Source organism: Athene cunicularia, assembly GCF_003259725.1.
Source record: "Athene cunicularia isolate RWA chromosome 1 unlocalized genomic scaffold, athCun1 chr1_part2, whole genome shotgun sequence".
In the NCBI taxonomy this organism is placed as follows: Eukaryota; Metazoa; Chordata; class Aves; order Strigiformes; family Strigidae; genus Athene; species Athene cunicularia.
The window spans coordinates 61,128,365-61,144,294 of record NW_020799092.1 but is presented as its reverse complement, the minus strand read 5'-3'; the positions used below and the strand labels follow the sequence as shown (position 1 = coordinate 61,144,294).

Genomic DNA, 15,930 nt, shown 5'->3' with positions numbered 1-15,930 from the left:
GGGGGGGGGAATCCACATTTAAGGCTTTTAAAATGAGAATTCAAATGAGGTCTGTAGAAGATGGTGTAAGCAAAATAAGGCTTCCAGTCTAGCTTAGGTAAATATGAATTGTTGGATTCAAAGCTTTTGTTGTGTCAGGACACTGCTGGCTCTGGCAAGCTTACTGTCACAGTTGCTCATAGCCTATTTATAATTATACATATAAGTAATAACGTGCTTTAATGAGTATACCTAAATACAGGCTGATGTAAGCCACATATCTCGTGAACTCTCACTCCAAAGTACCTATTAAAATAATTTATGTGCTTTGTAAAAGAATTGAAGAACCAAAATGTTCAGGCTACATGTATTCTATAAAGCCAAATGGTCGGAACTTCAGAAGTGTAGGAAGGGTTATAGTATGACCTGGTAGTACTGGTCTGTGGTGGTTTAGGATAATAGAGCCTTTGAAATACTGGCGCTTCATTTTATCACATCTGTTGGCTGTTTATGTAAGCACGTCACCCAGCTCCTCAGAGGCTCTGAAAAACAGAAGAGACTGCCCCACCTAAATGGTGTATTTAAGCATCTAAAATATGATTTAGAGAGACTTTCGGTGTCTGGATCCAAGAATGCAATGTACAGAAGCCCTGCCTAGCTATTTATAAGTCTTTCACCTGGAGTCACAAACTAGATGTCCATATTCCTCTGCACCCTCACAAATAACCTGTAAAATGAGGTTGCCCAAATCCAGATAATTGTATGGTTAATGCTGGCTGCATCATTGACATCGCAGAACTGAATAGCTGAAAGCCTGACTGTATGTCTTCAAGTTTACATAGAGGATCTTTTTCATCAAAGTTTAGTCTCTGGCTTGATTGTTTTTACCGTGTCAGTGCCATAACTAAGTGGAATGGTTACCAGTATCTTTCACAGGACGCTAATATTACATTAACTTGACTTTCTAAAATAGTATGAGGCAAATGACATTCATAAATTTACTATATTTGAGAATCATTTCTCATTAAACTTTTTACTTCTCGTGCTGTTGCACTGCAGTTGCAGAGCAGAGTTATGAGGGGGTTTTTGTGATCGTTGTTGTTGCCTTTCTAAAGTGAAAAGTTTTTAAGACCGTTAACAGACATTTAGTTAGGTTTTACAGGTTGGAAAGCAATCTTGGAAATTGTCTGGATAGAAACATACCTTTCTCAGATTTCTAATTTTTAAGTTCATGCATTGAACCTGACTCTGAGCAGACCTTACTATTTGCTTCAGATTGTTATGAATGGATTTTTTTTTTTTTTTAAATTGCACTGAGGGACTGGAAATGAGAGAGAATAGAGCAGCACATAAGAAGGTGCAAAGGGATGCCTTTACCCCATCCTTTGTTCCATGTGTATGCTTTTTTAAAAACTCTTCCTGTATACTCCCTTAATATGCAAAATCTTACCAGTAATAACTTTGTCCTAGCTTGAACGCATGGATCTAAACTCAGTTTAGTTGTATCTTCTTCTCAGCACATCTAACCTGGTTTGAGTGTGCCCATAGTGTTTTTGCTCTACTGTGACTGATTGCTCCTGAATACATTAGAAACATTTTCTAGGTATAAATAAATGAGAACTTGTGACTTCTTTGAAATGACATGCAGAGACCTCTGTCACCTGCGAGAGGGCTGTCTCAGATGCAGCGTAGGCACACTGTGGGTGCAGGGCCAGCTAAGGTACTGCAGGGCCTCTTAGTGAAGGTGCAGGGCTATGTGTGCATGTGGCTGTGCTTTCAAAGCCAGATTTATTCTGAACATTTTGCTTTGTACACTTAAGTTCATAGGTAGATCTGGTGTGCCTGTTGTCCTCTGCCCTCCTGGTTCCAGGTGGCCAGTGCAGAGACTTCCAAGCAGTTCTGAGGAGACCTCTAAAGCCAGCAATACCTGCTGGACTGGAGACAGCTTCATGCAAAGCCTCTGATTTGTCTGCACTCCCCTGCAGAGCTCCAGAGGCCGAGAGCGCGTTGCAGGGGCTTGGCCTCTCCACATGCTCATGCAGGAGCTGCAGCTAGGCTGGTAAGCCTGCCTGGCATCTGGGGTGTACCCCTCGCAGAAACAGATCCCAAATCTGTGCGGGGGCCAGCCAGCCTGGCTCCAGACTTAACCCTTCTGGCCACACAAACCTGACCAGGTCCTGACACGCATTATCCAGAATACCAGTGTACTGTGTTCTGCCATTACCCTGAATGACAGTGAGTTGACTGTACAGGTGTTGAACTTAGAAGAAACACAGGACACAGCCTGAGTTTTGTCTCTGTGCAGAGATATGCATAGTAATATTATGAACAGTTTAACAAATGATACCTTAACTTCTAGTGTTTTTAAAGAAATCTTGATGTTGCCTTGGTTATTTTGGTAGGGTGATGGACAAATCAAGGTCCGCAGCCATTAAGAGTGGCATCATATATAAGTGGAAAAAGCTTTATTGTTATTTATTATTATTTATTATTTATTATTATTATACTTTTTAATTTAGCTACAGCTGTTGAACATGAAAGTGTATGTTGTTTGTTCATGGCACATTTGTTACCTGAAGGTCTCTGGCACTATAAGGGGGAGGGGAGAAAAGATCCTTGTTTTGACTGGAAAATGCCTGTTCTTTCCAGCTATGCAGGTGTTAACATTGTTTTATGTCTTCTGCTTCAGTGTGCCTCCTCCATCAGCTTCAAGTAAGATTTTCAAATTTGTCATAAAAGCAACAGTTTTTGGACTGATGGGATATGGCTGCTACCGAATAGGTCAAAGGACAGTTCAGTTTATTCTCTCGATGCCAGCAGCACAGAGCTATCTTCAGAAGCTGACAGAAATACGGTCTCAGCATTGAACACCGAGTGGAGGCACTATGTGAAGAAGAAGGTGGCTGAAAAAGGGTGATAGAGGCAACAAACGTGAACTGGACTGAAAGAAGAGTGAGATGAAAAATCTAGTCAGATCGATGCTGAGCAACACTGAATCACTGTATAATAAAAGATTTGATACTAAAGTTACACCAGCTATGATCTAATGAATAGGTTTGATTCTTGGGGAGTGTGTTGCATGAAACCACATGATTCCAGATTGAGGTAAAAGAAATATGTATGCAAAAATATATATTATATATACACATACTGTCTGTATATATAATATATATTACAGATTATGTAGTACAGACGGCTTAAGCTGAGTGTATGTTCATGACTTCTTTACCAGAGGAACAGAACAACACAAAGTAACCTAATTGGCTGCATCTGCTTTGAAGTTCAGGGACACTTGTCTTGAGTGATTCTTTGCTTTTTTTCCTTGGGTATAATAATACCTAGTGGTCATTTCTGGTGCCAGAAACTTTTACACGATTTAGAAGGACATCTTCTCAATGTGTGTTTTATACTTAAAACATTTAGGCTTTTTTAAACTTGAGCTTTCCAAAAATTTCAGAATTGTACAGGCTGTCATACGTACACTGCTCAAATTTTTTACAAGCCTTACTGAAGAACAGGAACGTTGCCTTTAGATTGCATCCCTTGTTACCACCACCAGTTGAATTGTCATTCTCCTGCATAGAGAAAGTATAGCCACACCATCAGAATGCAATGTGGTTTGTGTCAGATGTTTACAGGACGTTCTGTTCCTTTAGATTAGCTTATTTAAACTGTATTATTTAGCCAAATCCTGCTGGATTCAGTATTGTAAATTTAAGAGACTAGAACTACTGTACAATTTACTTTGTTGGACCTTTCATTATTGGGACAAGAAGTCTGGAATTGATAGTACCTGCCCCTCATTTTTGATACATGAAAATATTTTATTTATCAATGTAATTTCTCAGTGGATGAATGTTTTAATCTATTTAATAGAAAAACAGTGTTCAGTTTAGCTGTTCAAACTAGCATTTTATTTGGATTACTTGCTATTTATACATAGAATTATGGGTACTTCAAACTGCTGTGGTTTTCTTTCTTAATTATCCAGGACAGCCATCCATCATCGATTTTTGGTTTTGTTTTTTTGGGGTTTTTTGAATCACAGGTTCATACTTCATTTGCATTTCTTTTGGTAACCTTTATACAGGATTGTCAATGATTGTAAAGTACCCTCTGCAATCAGCTAGTCCCAGTTCAACAACACAAATAACTGTAACTGTCATATCAAAGTTAGCCTGATGTATTTGAATTGAAGAGTCCCATTTGCTCCTCAGGCTCATATGCTTCAAGTGAAGTTTTCATCTGTATTAATTTCTTTTGGGAGTGAAAGATAGGAACCAGTGTGTGAGGCAGGAGGAGGAAAAGGTGATATGTGTTGTGTGTGGTGTTTTCAGTTGGTTCAGTAAAATCAACAAACTGCTTTTAGTAGGGTGTATTTCCAAAGCCTTGTGTTGGAAATCATCCCATACAATCTGTTTGCTGCAAGTATGTACATGGATCTTCTGTGCAGTGTTGGCTTTCAAGGTTTTTTTAATGAAATTGAGGGTCTAATGCTCTTTGCTGTGATGGCATTGACTTTGCTGGGAGTTGGTCTGTCCGTGCACCCCGATGCTTTACTGCCTTGCACTTCGAAAACGTTTTGAGTCCCAGTGCAGCAAATCATTTAAGTGTATGTTTATCTTTAAATCTATTAAATCTAACGTGATCCTGCAGAGCTCTTAAGATGATGCTTGGTGCTTTTCTGGATCTGGGCCTTAGAGTTGTGCAGGGAATAAGCCTTAGGAAATGAGAATGGCAACAATTCACACTTCTTTGACACAAAGTGTAAATGATAACACAGAATACAGTGGAGGCGGGTCCTTTTATTTTCCATCTATCAGTGCTTAACAAACCACCAGCCACCTCTAGCAAGAGGAAATGCAGCATTTGTAAACAATGTATAGAAGACTAGATTGACTGCCTGAATTTTGATTCCTGATACTTTTTTTTAAAAGGTTTAATGTATTGTTTACAATTAAGCAGTCCTATTTGAATAATTCTATTACATTTTATGTATGTATTTAAAATATGAAAGCAAAAGCTTAAGATCATTCTTCTCCCGGCTTTACTGACCTACCAAAATGTTTTGTTCGTTGTTTTTTTGAGAATTTTTTAGCTGGTAGAATTCAATATATTGATGTTTTGCTTTAAGTTATCTACAGATTTTTAAGGTATCTGAGATATTTTAAAAGCTCTGTAGATCTTTGATATCTGCGCTCAGGTAATTTTACACAAAGGAAAACAAATCTAAGGTAAATTTTAGATATGAGCCTTAAACTTGGGTGGGACTAATGCTAAATGATTGTCATGGAGCATTTTTGCAGACTTAATGTTTCATGCTTCTTAGCTAGAAGTGATTACTGTGTAAGTTGTCTGTTCATTATTCAGTTATTCTCTCCAGTCAATACCTTAAGTCTATTGCTTCACTCTTTTTCTTTTCTTTTTTTCTTTTTTTTTTTTTTTTTTTTTTTTATTTTACAAAGCATATCAGCAGATTCTTCAAGGAGCCTGTTTGTGGATGGAGAATTTGCAATTTATTTTCCCACTGTTGCAAACTGGCAGATCGTACGCATGCACTGTTTACTCAGTAGCACTGGAAAGTCTGATGAATTTGCAGACCTAACAATCCTATGAATCCATACATAAATGCTCAGTGTTGTATATTCAATGTGTTGTGCTGTTTATGTAATATAATCAGTGGTTTAGGTCCATTCTGTTCTAGTCAGTCCTTTCAGTGTTAACAGCATCCTGTAAAATTTAAATATATGTTGAATTGTCTCAGCCCCACCTCAACCTTATGAAGCCATATTGTATTTTTTTGGTGACATGTACATCTGTTTTATGCATTTGTACATGTGATGTAAATTTGAAGTATTTTTAACAATGTGTGCCTTTATTCTAAAGTGATTTAAAGTAAACAGCAGTATGTTCTATGATATAAAAAATAAAGTATTTTAACCACCATTTCTGTTGAAGGCATTTATTTTCCTCATAAATCAGTATTTTTATTGAGTACAAACACCGGTTAGCTAGATCTAGTACATTATAATGTCACCATCTAATACATTTTTCTGAACAAGGAGGTCAGTTGGAATAAATACCTCCTACTGAGGGGCATCTGAGTGTAGTGCTGAAGGAGGGAAACTAGTTTACCTACCATATGTAAATTAGTTGAGAGGAAAGGATGAGTTTCCCTGCCCTACTGAATGTGCAGGGAGACTGACTTCTTAACGTGAGTACTTAACTCACCATGCCTAACTCTGAATTTGATTTAATTGTCGTTGCTTTTCTTTTAATGTTTCTCTAGTGCTCGGTCTTGCAAGGAGCTGATGGCCTTAGTCCCAGTCCAGCAAAGTGCTCAAACACTGGCCTAACATCAGGCATAGTCGCTTATTCTTAAAGTACCATCCTCTGCATGGGAATTAAAGACCCTTTAAGTGGAAAAGGTGCCCGGTTAGTGGCAAAAAGAGTTTATTCTTTCAGATTGAGTCAGGTAAATCAATATGATCATTACTTTAAAAAAAATCTCTAAAAGACCCTGTGTTCATACTGAAAGTAAGTAAATATATGATAAGCTGTATTCCATACAGATAATATACCAGCTGAATAGTCTGCTGATTATACCCTTCATCAAGCAGTGGTACAAATGTGAAACAAAGTGCAGTCCTGTTTTCCTTGATCAGGCAAAGTTCCCTTTAGTTGCACTTGCAGCTGTGTCTGCAAAGAAGTGCTGGGTAAGCCATGCAGGTGGGGAGAAAAAATTAATATTGTTAAATACTGTCCATGGGACTGGCAGATGACATGCTGCACAGCACGTGAACTATTAAGTACTGCTCAGTCAGGCAGCCTCAGTTTGCACATCCATGCCTACAGAAGGCAGCTGCCTGCTTTTAGAGTGTGTTGTTCACTAGTGTTACATGCATACTGCTGGCCTAGGTCATGTTTATGATGTCTTTTCTATACTGAATACTGAACCAAATTAAATTATTTTTGAGGTGGATTAATATTGCCCATATTTCCACTGGAAGCTGTTTTTCTGTGTGTGTATTGTAAACCTCTAAAGGGCACTGAAAAATATACCAAGTTGTCTCAAAGTGCCAGGCAGTAGTGGGAACTACACATGGAAAAGAAACCACACACTGTCACTTGTGTAACTCTAAGATATTCATGTATGTATTTTCCTGTTTCTTTCTAAAACTGAAATAAATTTAATTTTAGACTTGAGTGTTTGAGACTGATTTTGTTGCAAGATTTGGGGTTCTTAAGTATTTGCAGGAGAAAGGTCACTTTTCTGGATCTGACTGATGGACAGACTTTGGTGTGGTACTGAGTCCTTTCAGTGGGCTGTGGAAATGTGCGTGGAAGACAACCACAGGACACAAGTAGCTCTAAAGATACAAAGCCAAAAATCAATTTACTTAACTGTTCAGGTGAAAAAAGATTCAGCTGCTGTGCATATACCTACAGAAGCAGTCTTCTGTGTCAGTTGGTATGTGAAGGGGAACAGGGAATAACTCAAGCAGCTGTCCTGTTCAGCAGGTCCTAGCTCAAGAGGCTGGCAGGGGGTGGGTTGTCTAATTATCCCCTCCTGTGTTGTTTGCATGCTGCAGTCTCACCAAAAAGGAGCAAATGAAGCTTTCTATACTCCAGGGAGGCATCAGCAGCAAAGATGGGCATGGGCTGATCCTTAATCCCAGTAGAGAGAAGGATGGCAGCTGAGGGTGTGCATGCTCTTTTCCAAGACCTTGCCCTTGGGTCCTGCCACTTGGCTCTGGCTCCTTGGGTAGCTCTGTGCCACCCAAGGGGTAAAATGTGAGGAAATGCTCATTTTTACTTGTTCAATGTTTTAGTCTGTTGGTTCATTTCATACTGTACAGGGAAGCTCTAGTGGTGTTTGAGGAGAGAAAAGATGCACACTACCACTTTCACACTTGCCTCATCCAAGATACTTGGTGCTGATGCATCAAAACTGATGCATGAGGGAAAGTAGAAAGAACAGGACTTAATCAGACTTCTTTTTTTAAAAAAAGACACTTCCAGTAGGTTGTGTCACCTCCCAGCTAAGTAATATTCTGTCAGTGGTAAAAGGTCCCTGCTTTTAGCTACAGTGATGATTAACAAACTGAATTGAGTGATGTTTTGATTAGACTGTGGTGGTTATTAATGCCCCGTGTCTCTGCAGCAACTGAACTGCACACCTGCTATCTTCAAGGCCAGCTGGAGGAGCTGTACAGTTGCTAGAGCTGTGTGCAGCAGAGGCTGGCAGGACTCCTCAGTACTTTACCTTTGAGTGAGTACAGCAGGTTTCTAGGGGTGCACCACCTGCCAGCTGGCATCTTCTCACCACCTCCCTGCATCTCCCTCCCTGATTCCATCCACGTGTTGTCTCTTGCCTCATGATTACAGCCAGAGTTCTTTGGAGCCCAGACCCAGTGTTGTGATTTTAGTTTGCCTTGATTCAGCTGGAACTTGCGAGTAACAGTAATAATTTAGTGCCATCTACCGACTGCAGATAGTTTACCTGGTATGCCCATTTTTAAGTGGAGGTGCCTACTGGACTCTGAGGCTATTCTTCAGAGAAGTGTGCATACCTTGGAGAGTTTTGGTTTTGAGTCAGTGATGTGGTACCTGGTATTAACTGAAACAACACAAAACAGGAGCATCCTGAACAATTACTGACTTGTAGTATACACTCATTTCTCCTTGTGATTGTATTGATGCTTAAGAGGCAGATTCTTGATGAATTGACAATAACATACTAACCTTTACTTAAGAAATTAAGTATCTGCTAAAAAACATGAGTATGTTGCTTCTAGGATACTTTAAAGAAAATACAGAATTACACAGCTAGAGAAGATAATTATTACACCTTAATTTTACTCTTTTGTACAAATCATGGTTTTACAACAATTGAAATTAGCATGGATTGCATTGTTCGTAACATTTCAAGGACAGACTTAATTTGATCATGCAAGACCCAACCTCAGCAGACTTTTACCCCCATTATTCTGAAAGTTTAGCATAATTTTGTTTGTTGTGCTTGATAGGCTGCTGCTCTTCTAAGGCAGCTGGAGACTGTGGGCTTCTCACCCAAAGCCATGTTTACGGTGACCACTCTGGCAGGCTCTTGGTGCTGCTCTTTAACGTGGGACAGAGTGGGAGGACTTGGGGAACCAACAGTAGCCTTGACTGTTCATCGCAGTTATGAGCAGTTTCTACCAGGCCACTACATACATGGATTTCTGCCTCTCTGACTGTGCACAGGCAGATCAATAATGGTACTCCTGGGCATGTGGTGGTCAGACCTTGTCCTACACTTGCTCTCTGCAACGCCCAGGCCTGTTAGAGGAAGGCTTGTGGCAGGCAGCACTCCCACAGCATAGACCACAACTCTGTGACTGTGCGGAGGTATGGCTCCCCTCTTCAGACCAGTTACCAGAGACATAACTGAGGCACACTGTTTATTGACTGGTGAACACACTATGAGGAAGCTAGAAAAACAGAATAATAATCAATAACCTAAGTACCATACCACTGATCGAGTTACATACTTATGCAAACCATAAAGCACAGCTATGAAGTTACAAGTGATTGATCTCAGATCTAATGAGTCTCACACATGGCCAACCCTCAGTGAGAGTTTTGTAAGTCCCAAGGAGAAGGTTCTTCCCCACACACCACGACATACTGCCAGAGACCTGATGGGGCGAGTCCAACAGGTTATCCCAGGCGATGCCTTCCAGGGCTAGTCTGCAGACCAGTGTTGCTACCAGCTGGAGGCATCCACACTCCTACCATCAGCAGGAGCCCTCTGGTCTTCCTCCGTGGACTTCATCCTTTATTCTTTGGCATCAGGGCCTACCTTTTAGCCACCTCTCCTCCACCCAAATAAACAACCTGCCCCATTACTTCCTTCCACTTGGTCCTGGTTTTACTACAGCCATACCTAACTGTGGTATTTCTGATGCCATTACCCAGGCAGTCACAGCCTTATGTGGTGTTACTAGCAGGGATACCCAGTGTCAGCAGGCTAGCTCCCCACAACTCCCCTGTGGTTGTCCCATCAGGTTTACCTTCTGCAATTACCACACAACTATTGCATATTAGCCTCGATCCCAGTGCAAGATGACAGTTTATGTAGCAGAGAGCAGCAGCAGAGGTACCTGTTACCCTTCTGCCAGCACTGCTGAGGCCTCAGCTCTATGGGGCTGCATTACTCCAGCAGGACCTCTCACTCACAAGCCACCTCCTGGTCTGCCCAACCTCCTCCAAGGACATTCAGACCACTCTGGGTGCCCATAAGCTCAATCCCTTCCAGCTGGAAGCCACCACAACTGTTAGGCTAATGACACACGCAATATGTTCAACTGGGCACATGAGCACACTTTTTCCTTTTGAAACAAGCAAAGCACATATAGAAGAATAAAGAACAACATGACTTCTATCATAATTAATAACAAATACAGGATTAAGTGCTGCATAACAGTAGCTTTTGGAAACCAACCCATGTACATGTCATACCAACAATGTATGGTTCACAATTTCAGTCTCTGGTTCTGACAGTTCCTTACTTGCCAAGGTGGTCCTCAGGCTTGCAACTTGTTGGGTCTCTGGTTTCTTGTCTCCCTTCTGTATGCTGTCATGCTGTTCGAACACCTCATCCCAGCAAGGCCTCTCAGCTCCCAGACATCATTACTCCTTTGGTCTGGAATAACACCCTGCTTTTGAGAACAGGCAAACAAATGTACACCATCAACAGATCTAATGCCACATCTTTGATCTTCTCCTGGAGCCACTGATGTCGTGGTATCATCCACTCTCCCATTACAGGTGCAGTGACGCATACACAGCCTGCACTGTTACCAACCACCGCTGGCCTTCCCATGCCAACTTGCTCCACTGACACACAATATCTTCCTGTGGTCCACAACTGATTGTGCAGAACTAGTACATATTTTTCATTTAGTTGTCCGTTTGCAACAGCAGCTGGTGAAACATCCATTGTAATACAGGATCTTTGTTGTATACACTCTGTTCTCATGGGTAGTACATCTGAAAAAAGCTCTTTTAATAGCTAATTGAGTTTGAGTACAACAGAGATATTATTGAATTTAATCCCTTAAAGCTTGTTGTTTAGTTTTTTTAACTTGGCAGTTGCTTCTACCATGTGCCACATTTGGTAGTTATCACTATTGTTGTATCACTCAACAGTCTGAAGTTTTGTTACCCATTTACCTTGTATGTGACTCAAAATTGCTGCCATTTTCATAGAATGAATCACAGAATGATTGAGGTTGGAAGGGACCTCTTGAAATTATCTAGTTCAACCTCCTGCTCAAAGAGGGTCACCTAGAGCCAGTTGCCCAGGATTGTCTCCAGATAGCTTTTCAGTATCTCTTAGGATGGAGATTTTACAATCATAAGAGGAACAACCCATGTACATATATATGGGTCACACTCTGGATATATTCTAGAACAGTTCATACCTCACATATCAGTTCCCCACCTCTTTCCCCATCTTAAGGATTAATATGGTGTACTGGGTCTGGCTGAACTGGAATTGGTTTTCCCCTACAGCAGCCCTGACGGTGCTGTGTTTTATGTCGGGAGCTGGCAGGGTGTTGATAGCACCCTGGTGTTGTGGCTACTGCTAAGCAGTGCTTACACAGCACCAAGGATCTTTCTGATATTGTCCCCAGTGGGACGGGGTGGGCAAGATCCTGGCAGGGGACACATCCAGGGCAGCTGACCCGAACTGACCAGAGGGATATTCCATACCCTATGACGTCTGCTCAGTATAAAGCTGGGAGAAAGGGGGTGGGATCACCCTTGGTCCTCCGAGGCAACCACTACGTGTATGGGAGCCCTGCATCCTGAGAAGTCCTGACATCACCTGTCCATGGGAAGTAGAGACTAAATCTGTTTGCTTTTGCTTCTGCACGCGGACCTTTGCTTCGCTTTGCTTATATTAAAACTGCTTTTGTTTCACCCACAAGGGTTAGTTTATCTTCTTTCCCCTCTTTACCCTGTTGAGAAAACAAGGGGAAAGGGGATGGGGGAAGTGATAGAGCGACTTGGTGGATACCTGGCATTTAGCCAGAGTCAAACCATCACATATGGATACTGTCCTACAGGGTTTGTGGATGGTGTGATTTTAGTTTTGGATATGCACAGTGGCCAAAACTAAATCTGCACCATCTGAACAATTAAAAGCATATCAAGTGATACAACTGCATCCCCTATTATTACAGTGGTTGCAAAGGTACCATTTGTATCCCATGCAACTTCTGTGGCTGACCCATATTGGGATCCTAGTTGAATATCTAACTTATTAGTTCCACCTTTTTGTCCAGTCCATGCTCTGTTACAGGTGAAGTCAGTCAATACTGGAAGGACAATTAACAAATACTTATTAATGGGAAACCAAACATCTGTCACCCCCACCATCTTCAGGTCTTGTATTAAAATTCCTTTGACATCTTTCCTGAAGATAATAAGATTATTAAACAGCAGCAACGATGTTCCACATCCAAACTATTTCTCTTACACCTAGAAGCCAGCAGAACACACTGAACAGGGCCTGCAATGCTTTAAGAATATTCTTGATGCTTTAACACAGTGATGAGCACCTTGAAGATGATGAGGCTCTCACAGCTGTGATCGATCCCACAGCCATATTTGATCATGAAGACCAATCTCACTTAAATGTTAGTTAGAAACATTCTCTTTGATTTCCCAGTAGTGAGCTCCATCTACCCATGAAACCCCCTCTGCTTTGTCTCCAGTTAGTTCTGTGTTTCCCAACCCATGAGCTGCAATCACCCTAAATTTTCTCTGGGCCCTCCCCTTTGTACCTGGGGTGTGGATAGGACCATATTTCCCTGTGGGGGTTGATTTTCATCTTGCTTTGTATTGGCATGCTGCTCTTCAGCTGTGCAACATCAGAGAACAGCATGGGTCCATGCTCTCTGCTGACTGAACCCTGCTCCAGGACGGAATCAGTATCAGAGGCACACGGCTGTTTCCTGACATTGCCACAGGATATCTGCCTGTGGGGCAGGACCAGAGACCAGCTGCAGCCGTACCTGGTGAGCTCTCTGTTCCCATGGCCCAGCACACAAACAGAAGTGCTCCAGCTTAGTCCTCTTTCTTCTGGAATTAGCTTCTGTCTCACCTTGATGGGCCTCTTATCTCTCTCCACTACCCCTGGAGAACTGTGGATGGTAGGAAATATGAATTAACTAATGCACCCTTACCCCTTTCAGGAACTTCTGACTGGTGCATGTCAAGTGGTTTCCTTTATTTGAATCAGCTAAGATTGGAGGACCACATGTGTTCAATACTTCATGTAGACACCAAATCACGGCGTTAACTGTAGCCTCACACGCTGTTATTGCCTCTATCTTCCTGTTCTGTCAATGTCAACAAACAGAAACTTATACAAATCCTCCTTCAACCTCCTGAAGGGATCCATGTAATCATTTTGCCTCTGTTCAAGTGGTGCCCACTCCCAGGGGTCAAAGGCATAACTCAACATGGATTTACAGGTCACAGAATTGCAGAATGGTTTGGGTTGGAAGGGACCTTTAAAGATTGTCTAGTCTAAGCCCCCAAGGTTTCAAGGGGTTTCCACCATCCACATACTCCACACCCTTGGACTCCCACAGAAATTGTGAAAACAGGAATTTTAAATCCCAATCTGTTCAGCCTTTGCTGCATCCCTTGAGACTCCTTGTGACCCTTCTGTGCTGCACTACTGTATGGGTACTAGGATAGGAAGAGGGTTTCTGGTTGGAACCACCTCATATTCCTCATTTACTACCCCTGTTTCTGTTTTACTTTAGACCAGCACTTCAGTAACTTGGGGACTCCTGCAACTGCTTCACTTTCTGAGTCAGCAGCACTATACAATTTTCCCTTGGAGAGATCTACCTTGAACTGACAGGAAATCTACCCCTAAAACGTTTCCCTCTCCTTTTACAGAATTACACCCCCCCATCCAGCTTATCCTCCCCTACCCACAAATGGGCTTCTACTTCTTTTCCCCTCCTTTTTCCCCTTCCCACTCTCCATATCCAGATGGATTTAGCCAGGAGTGGAAGACCCTGATAATCTAATAACATTGTCTCTGATCCCATAGCAATTAAGAAACTTCACCCCCACCCGCCCCCTCAACAGACATCATACCTCCACATTACCCCTTCCCCCTGCACACCAGGTCAGCATTGTGGAGGTTAATCCCACTGACACCAGAGGTTGGAACTCCTAATCTTTAAGGTCCCCTAAAGAAATAGGGGGAGGAGCTGATGGATTCATCTGTCTCAGTTTTTCCCAAATCTCCTCTTGCTTCATCCCCTTTTCCAGAAGGATTTTCTTCATCTTGGCAAGTAAAACTCCTGTGGGCTTACTATCTAGCTCTCCTTCATTCACCCCCTGGCTTATTAAATATCTCCAAATTTTCCCTCTAGGAATGTATTTCCTCCCCTTTGCCCCCATCTCGTCTTGCTTTGCCATCCCTTTCCCCTCAGCTCCCATCAGGGTCCCCATGTTCTCCAAGGTAGCCATACATTCACCAAGGGGGCGGCCAATTAAAGTAGACCCCAGGCTGATGAAAAACCCTTTGTGCAGCTCAGGAGCACGGCTTGCCAGCAACCCCACGTCCCCCTGCTCCACATTCACCCCAAAGATGTCGAAGTCAGGGGTCACTGGTTTCTCCCTTTGCTTTAACACTCGGAGTAAGACATTCCCACACATGTAGGCTGACGCCTCCTGGACATCTCTCCAGGGCGCCCCCTCCATGTTATCTTTGAGAGGCTCGTACTCTCCCAAATTTCTTATCACCAGCCTTAAGATCTCCCCCCCCAACACCTCATCGGCAGGCAGGGCTCTGATAACAGCCCCCACCCTGGGCCACGGCAGCCCAATGGCGGTCACCACCTGCTTCGCCCCCTCGTGCGTGAAGGGAGTGCACTGCTCCAAGGTCCACATTCGATTGACCCACACAGGCCACGCTTCCTTCCGTTTCTTCCACATCTTCTCCTTCCTGGACATATCCCCCTCTCCCTGGTCTCCATCTCCCTCCACCGGCTTTACTTTCCTAGTGCCCGCAGCACCCACTCCTTGCACCGACGACTCTTTCTGCTCCTCCAAACTCCAGCCGTCCCCATTCCACACCTCCGGGTCCCAGTTGGTCTTCCCGAGAGCCGCCACCATCCTCTGATCCAAACCCTTGCCCAGCGACAGCAGGGTGCGCAAGCACTGCACCTTGCTTCTCAGCTGGGCGTTCTCGACCGCCTCAGCCCTCAGCTCTTCCCTCAGCTTGCGCAGCTCCTCGGCCTGCTCGCTCAGCAGCGAGCTGTCGCACCGCAGCGCCAGGACCTCCTTGCGAGCCACCTGCAGATTGTTTTGCAGGTTCTCGATACACTGCTCCTTCTCTTCCACCGCTGCCTGCAAGACCCGGGCCAGATCGAACAACAGCCACTGCAGGGCCGAGCACTTCTTCTCCCCCTTGGGGTGGCAGACGGACACGTAGTTCTGCCAGTGCCTCTCCGCAGCTCTCAGGGTGGGGTCCTGCCCAATGACCTTACAGTCCCACGGGTCTCCCCCGTGCTCCAGCATGGCCTGCACCAGCAGCCCCCTCTCCTCGTGGCTGGAGGAGCTTTCCACCTCCTCTTTCTCCTTCGATTTCCCTCCCCTCGTTAGCCAGGACATCTTAGCGCCGGCCAGCCCAGGCGGGGCAGCCTCGGCCAAGCCCACGCGTGTCGCCCTCGGGGCTCTTCCTCTTCAGATCCGCTGCCCCAGGCGCAGCTGAGGCCACACGGGGCGTCCGCCGACTGACGGACGCGGCAGCAGGGCACCCCCGGCCTGTCCCCCGCCACCCCTCCCCGCGACCTGGTGGCGGCTCCGGCCGACTGCCCCTCGCGATGCCTCCGGGCGGGCAGGAGCTGCCGTGCCGCGGGGCCAGCTTTT

General features: G+C 43.7%; 1 protein-coding gene across 3 annotated transcripts in view; it reads left to right on the top strand.

Annotated features, from left to right (window-relative positions):
- Positions 1–7,171, top strand: part of TRABD (TraB domain containing) — a 29,193-nt gene extending 22,022 nt beyond the window's left edge. For 2 of the 3 annotated variants that reach the window (XM_026841076.1, XM_026841077.1), the window contains exon 10: positions 2,669–5,401. In XM_026841076.1, coding sequence (XP_026696877.1) covers positions 2,669–2,846 — 178 coding nt within the window. In that variant the 3' untranslated portion in view covers positions 2,847–5,401. Of the gene's footprint in view, positions 1–2,668; positions 5,402–5,444 lie in introns of those variants that run through there. The other variant, XR_003397637.1, reaches the window with a different exon arrangement.
- Positions 7,172–15,930: the final 8,759 nt, after the last annotated feature.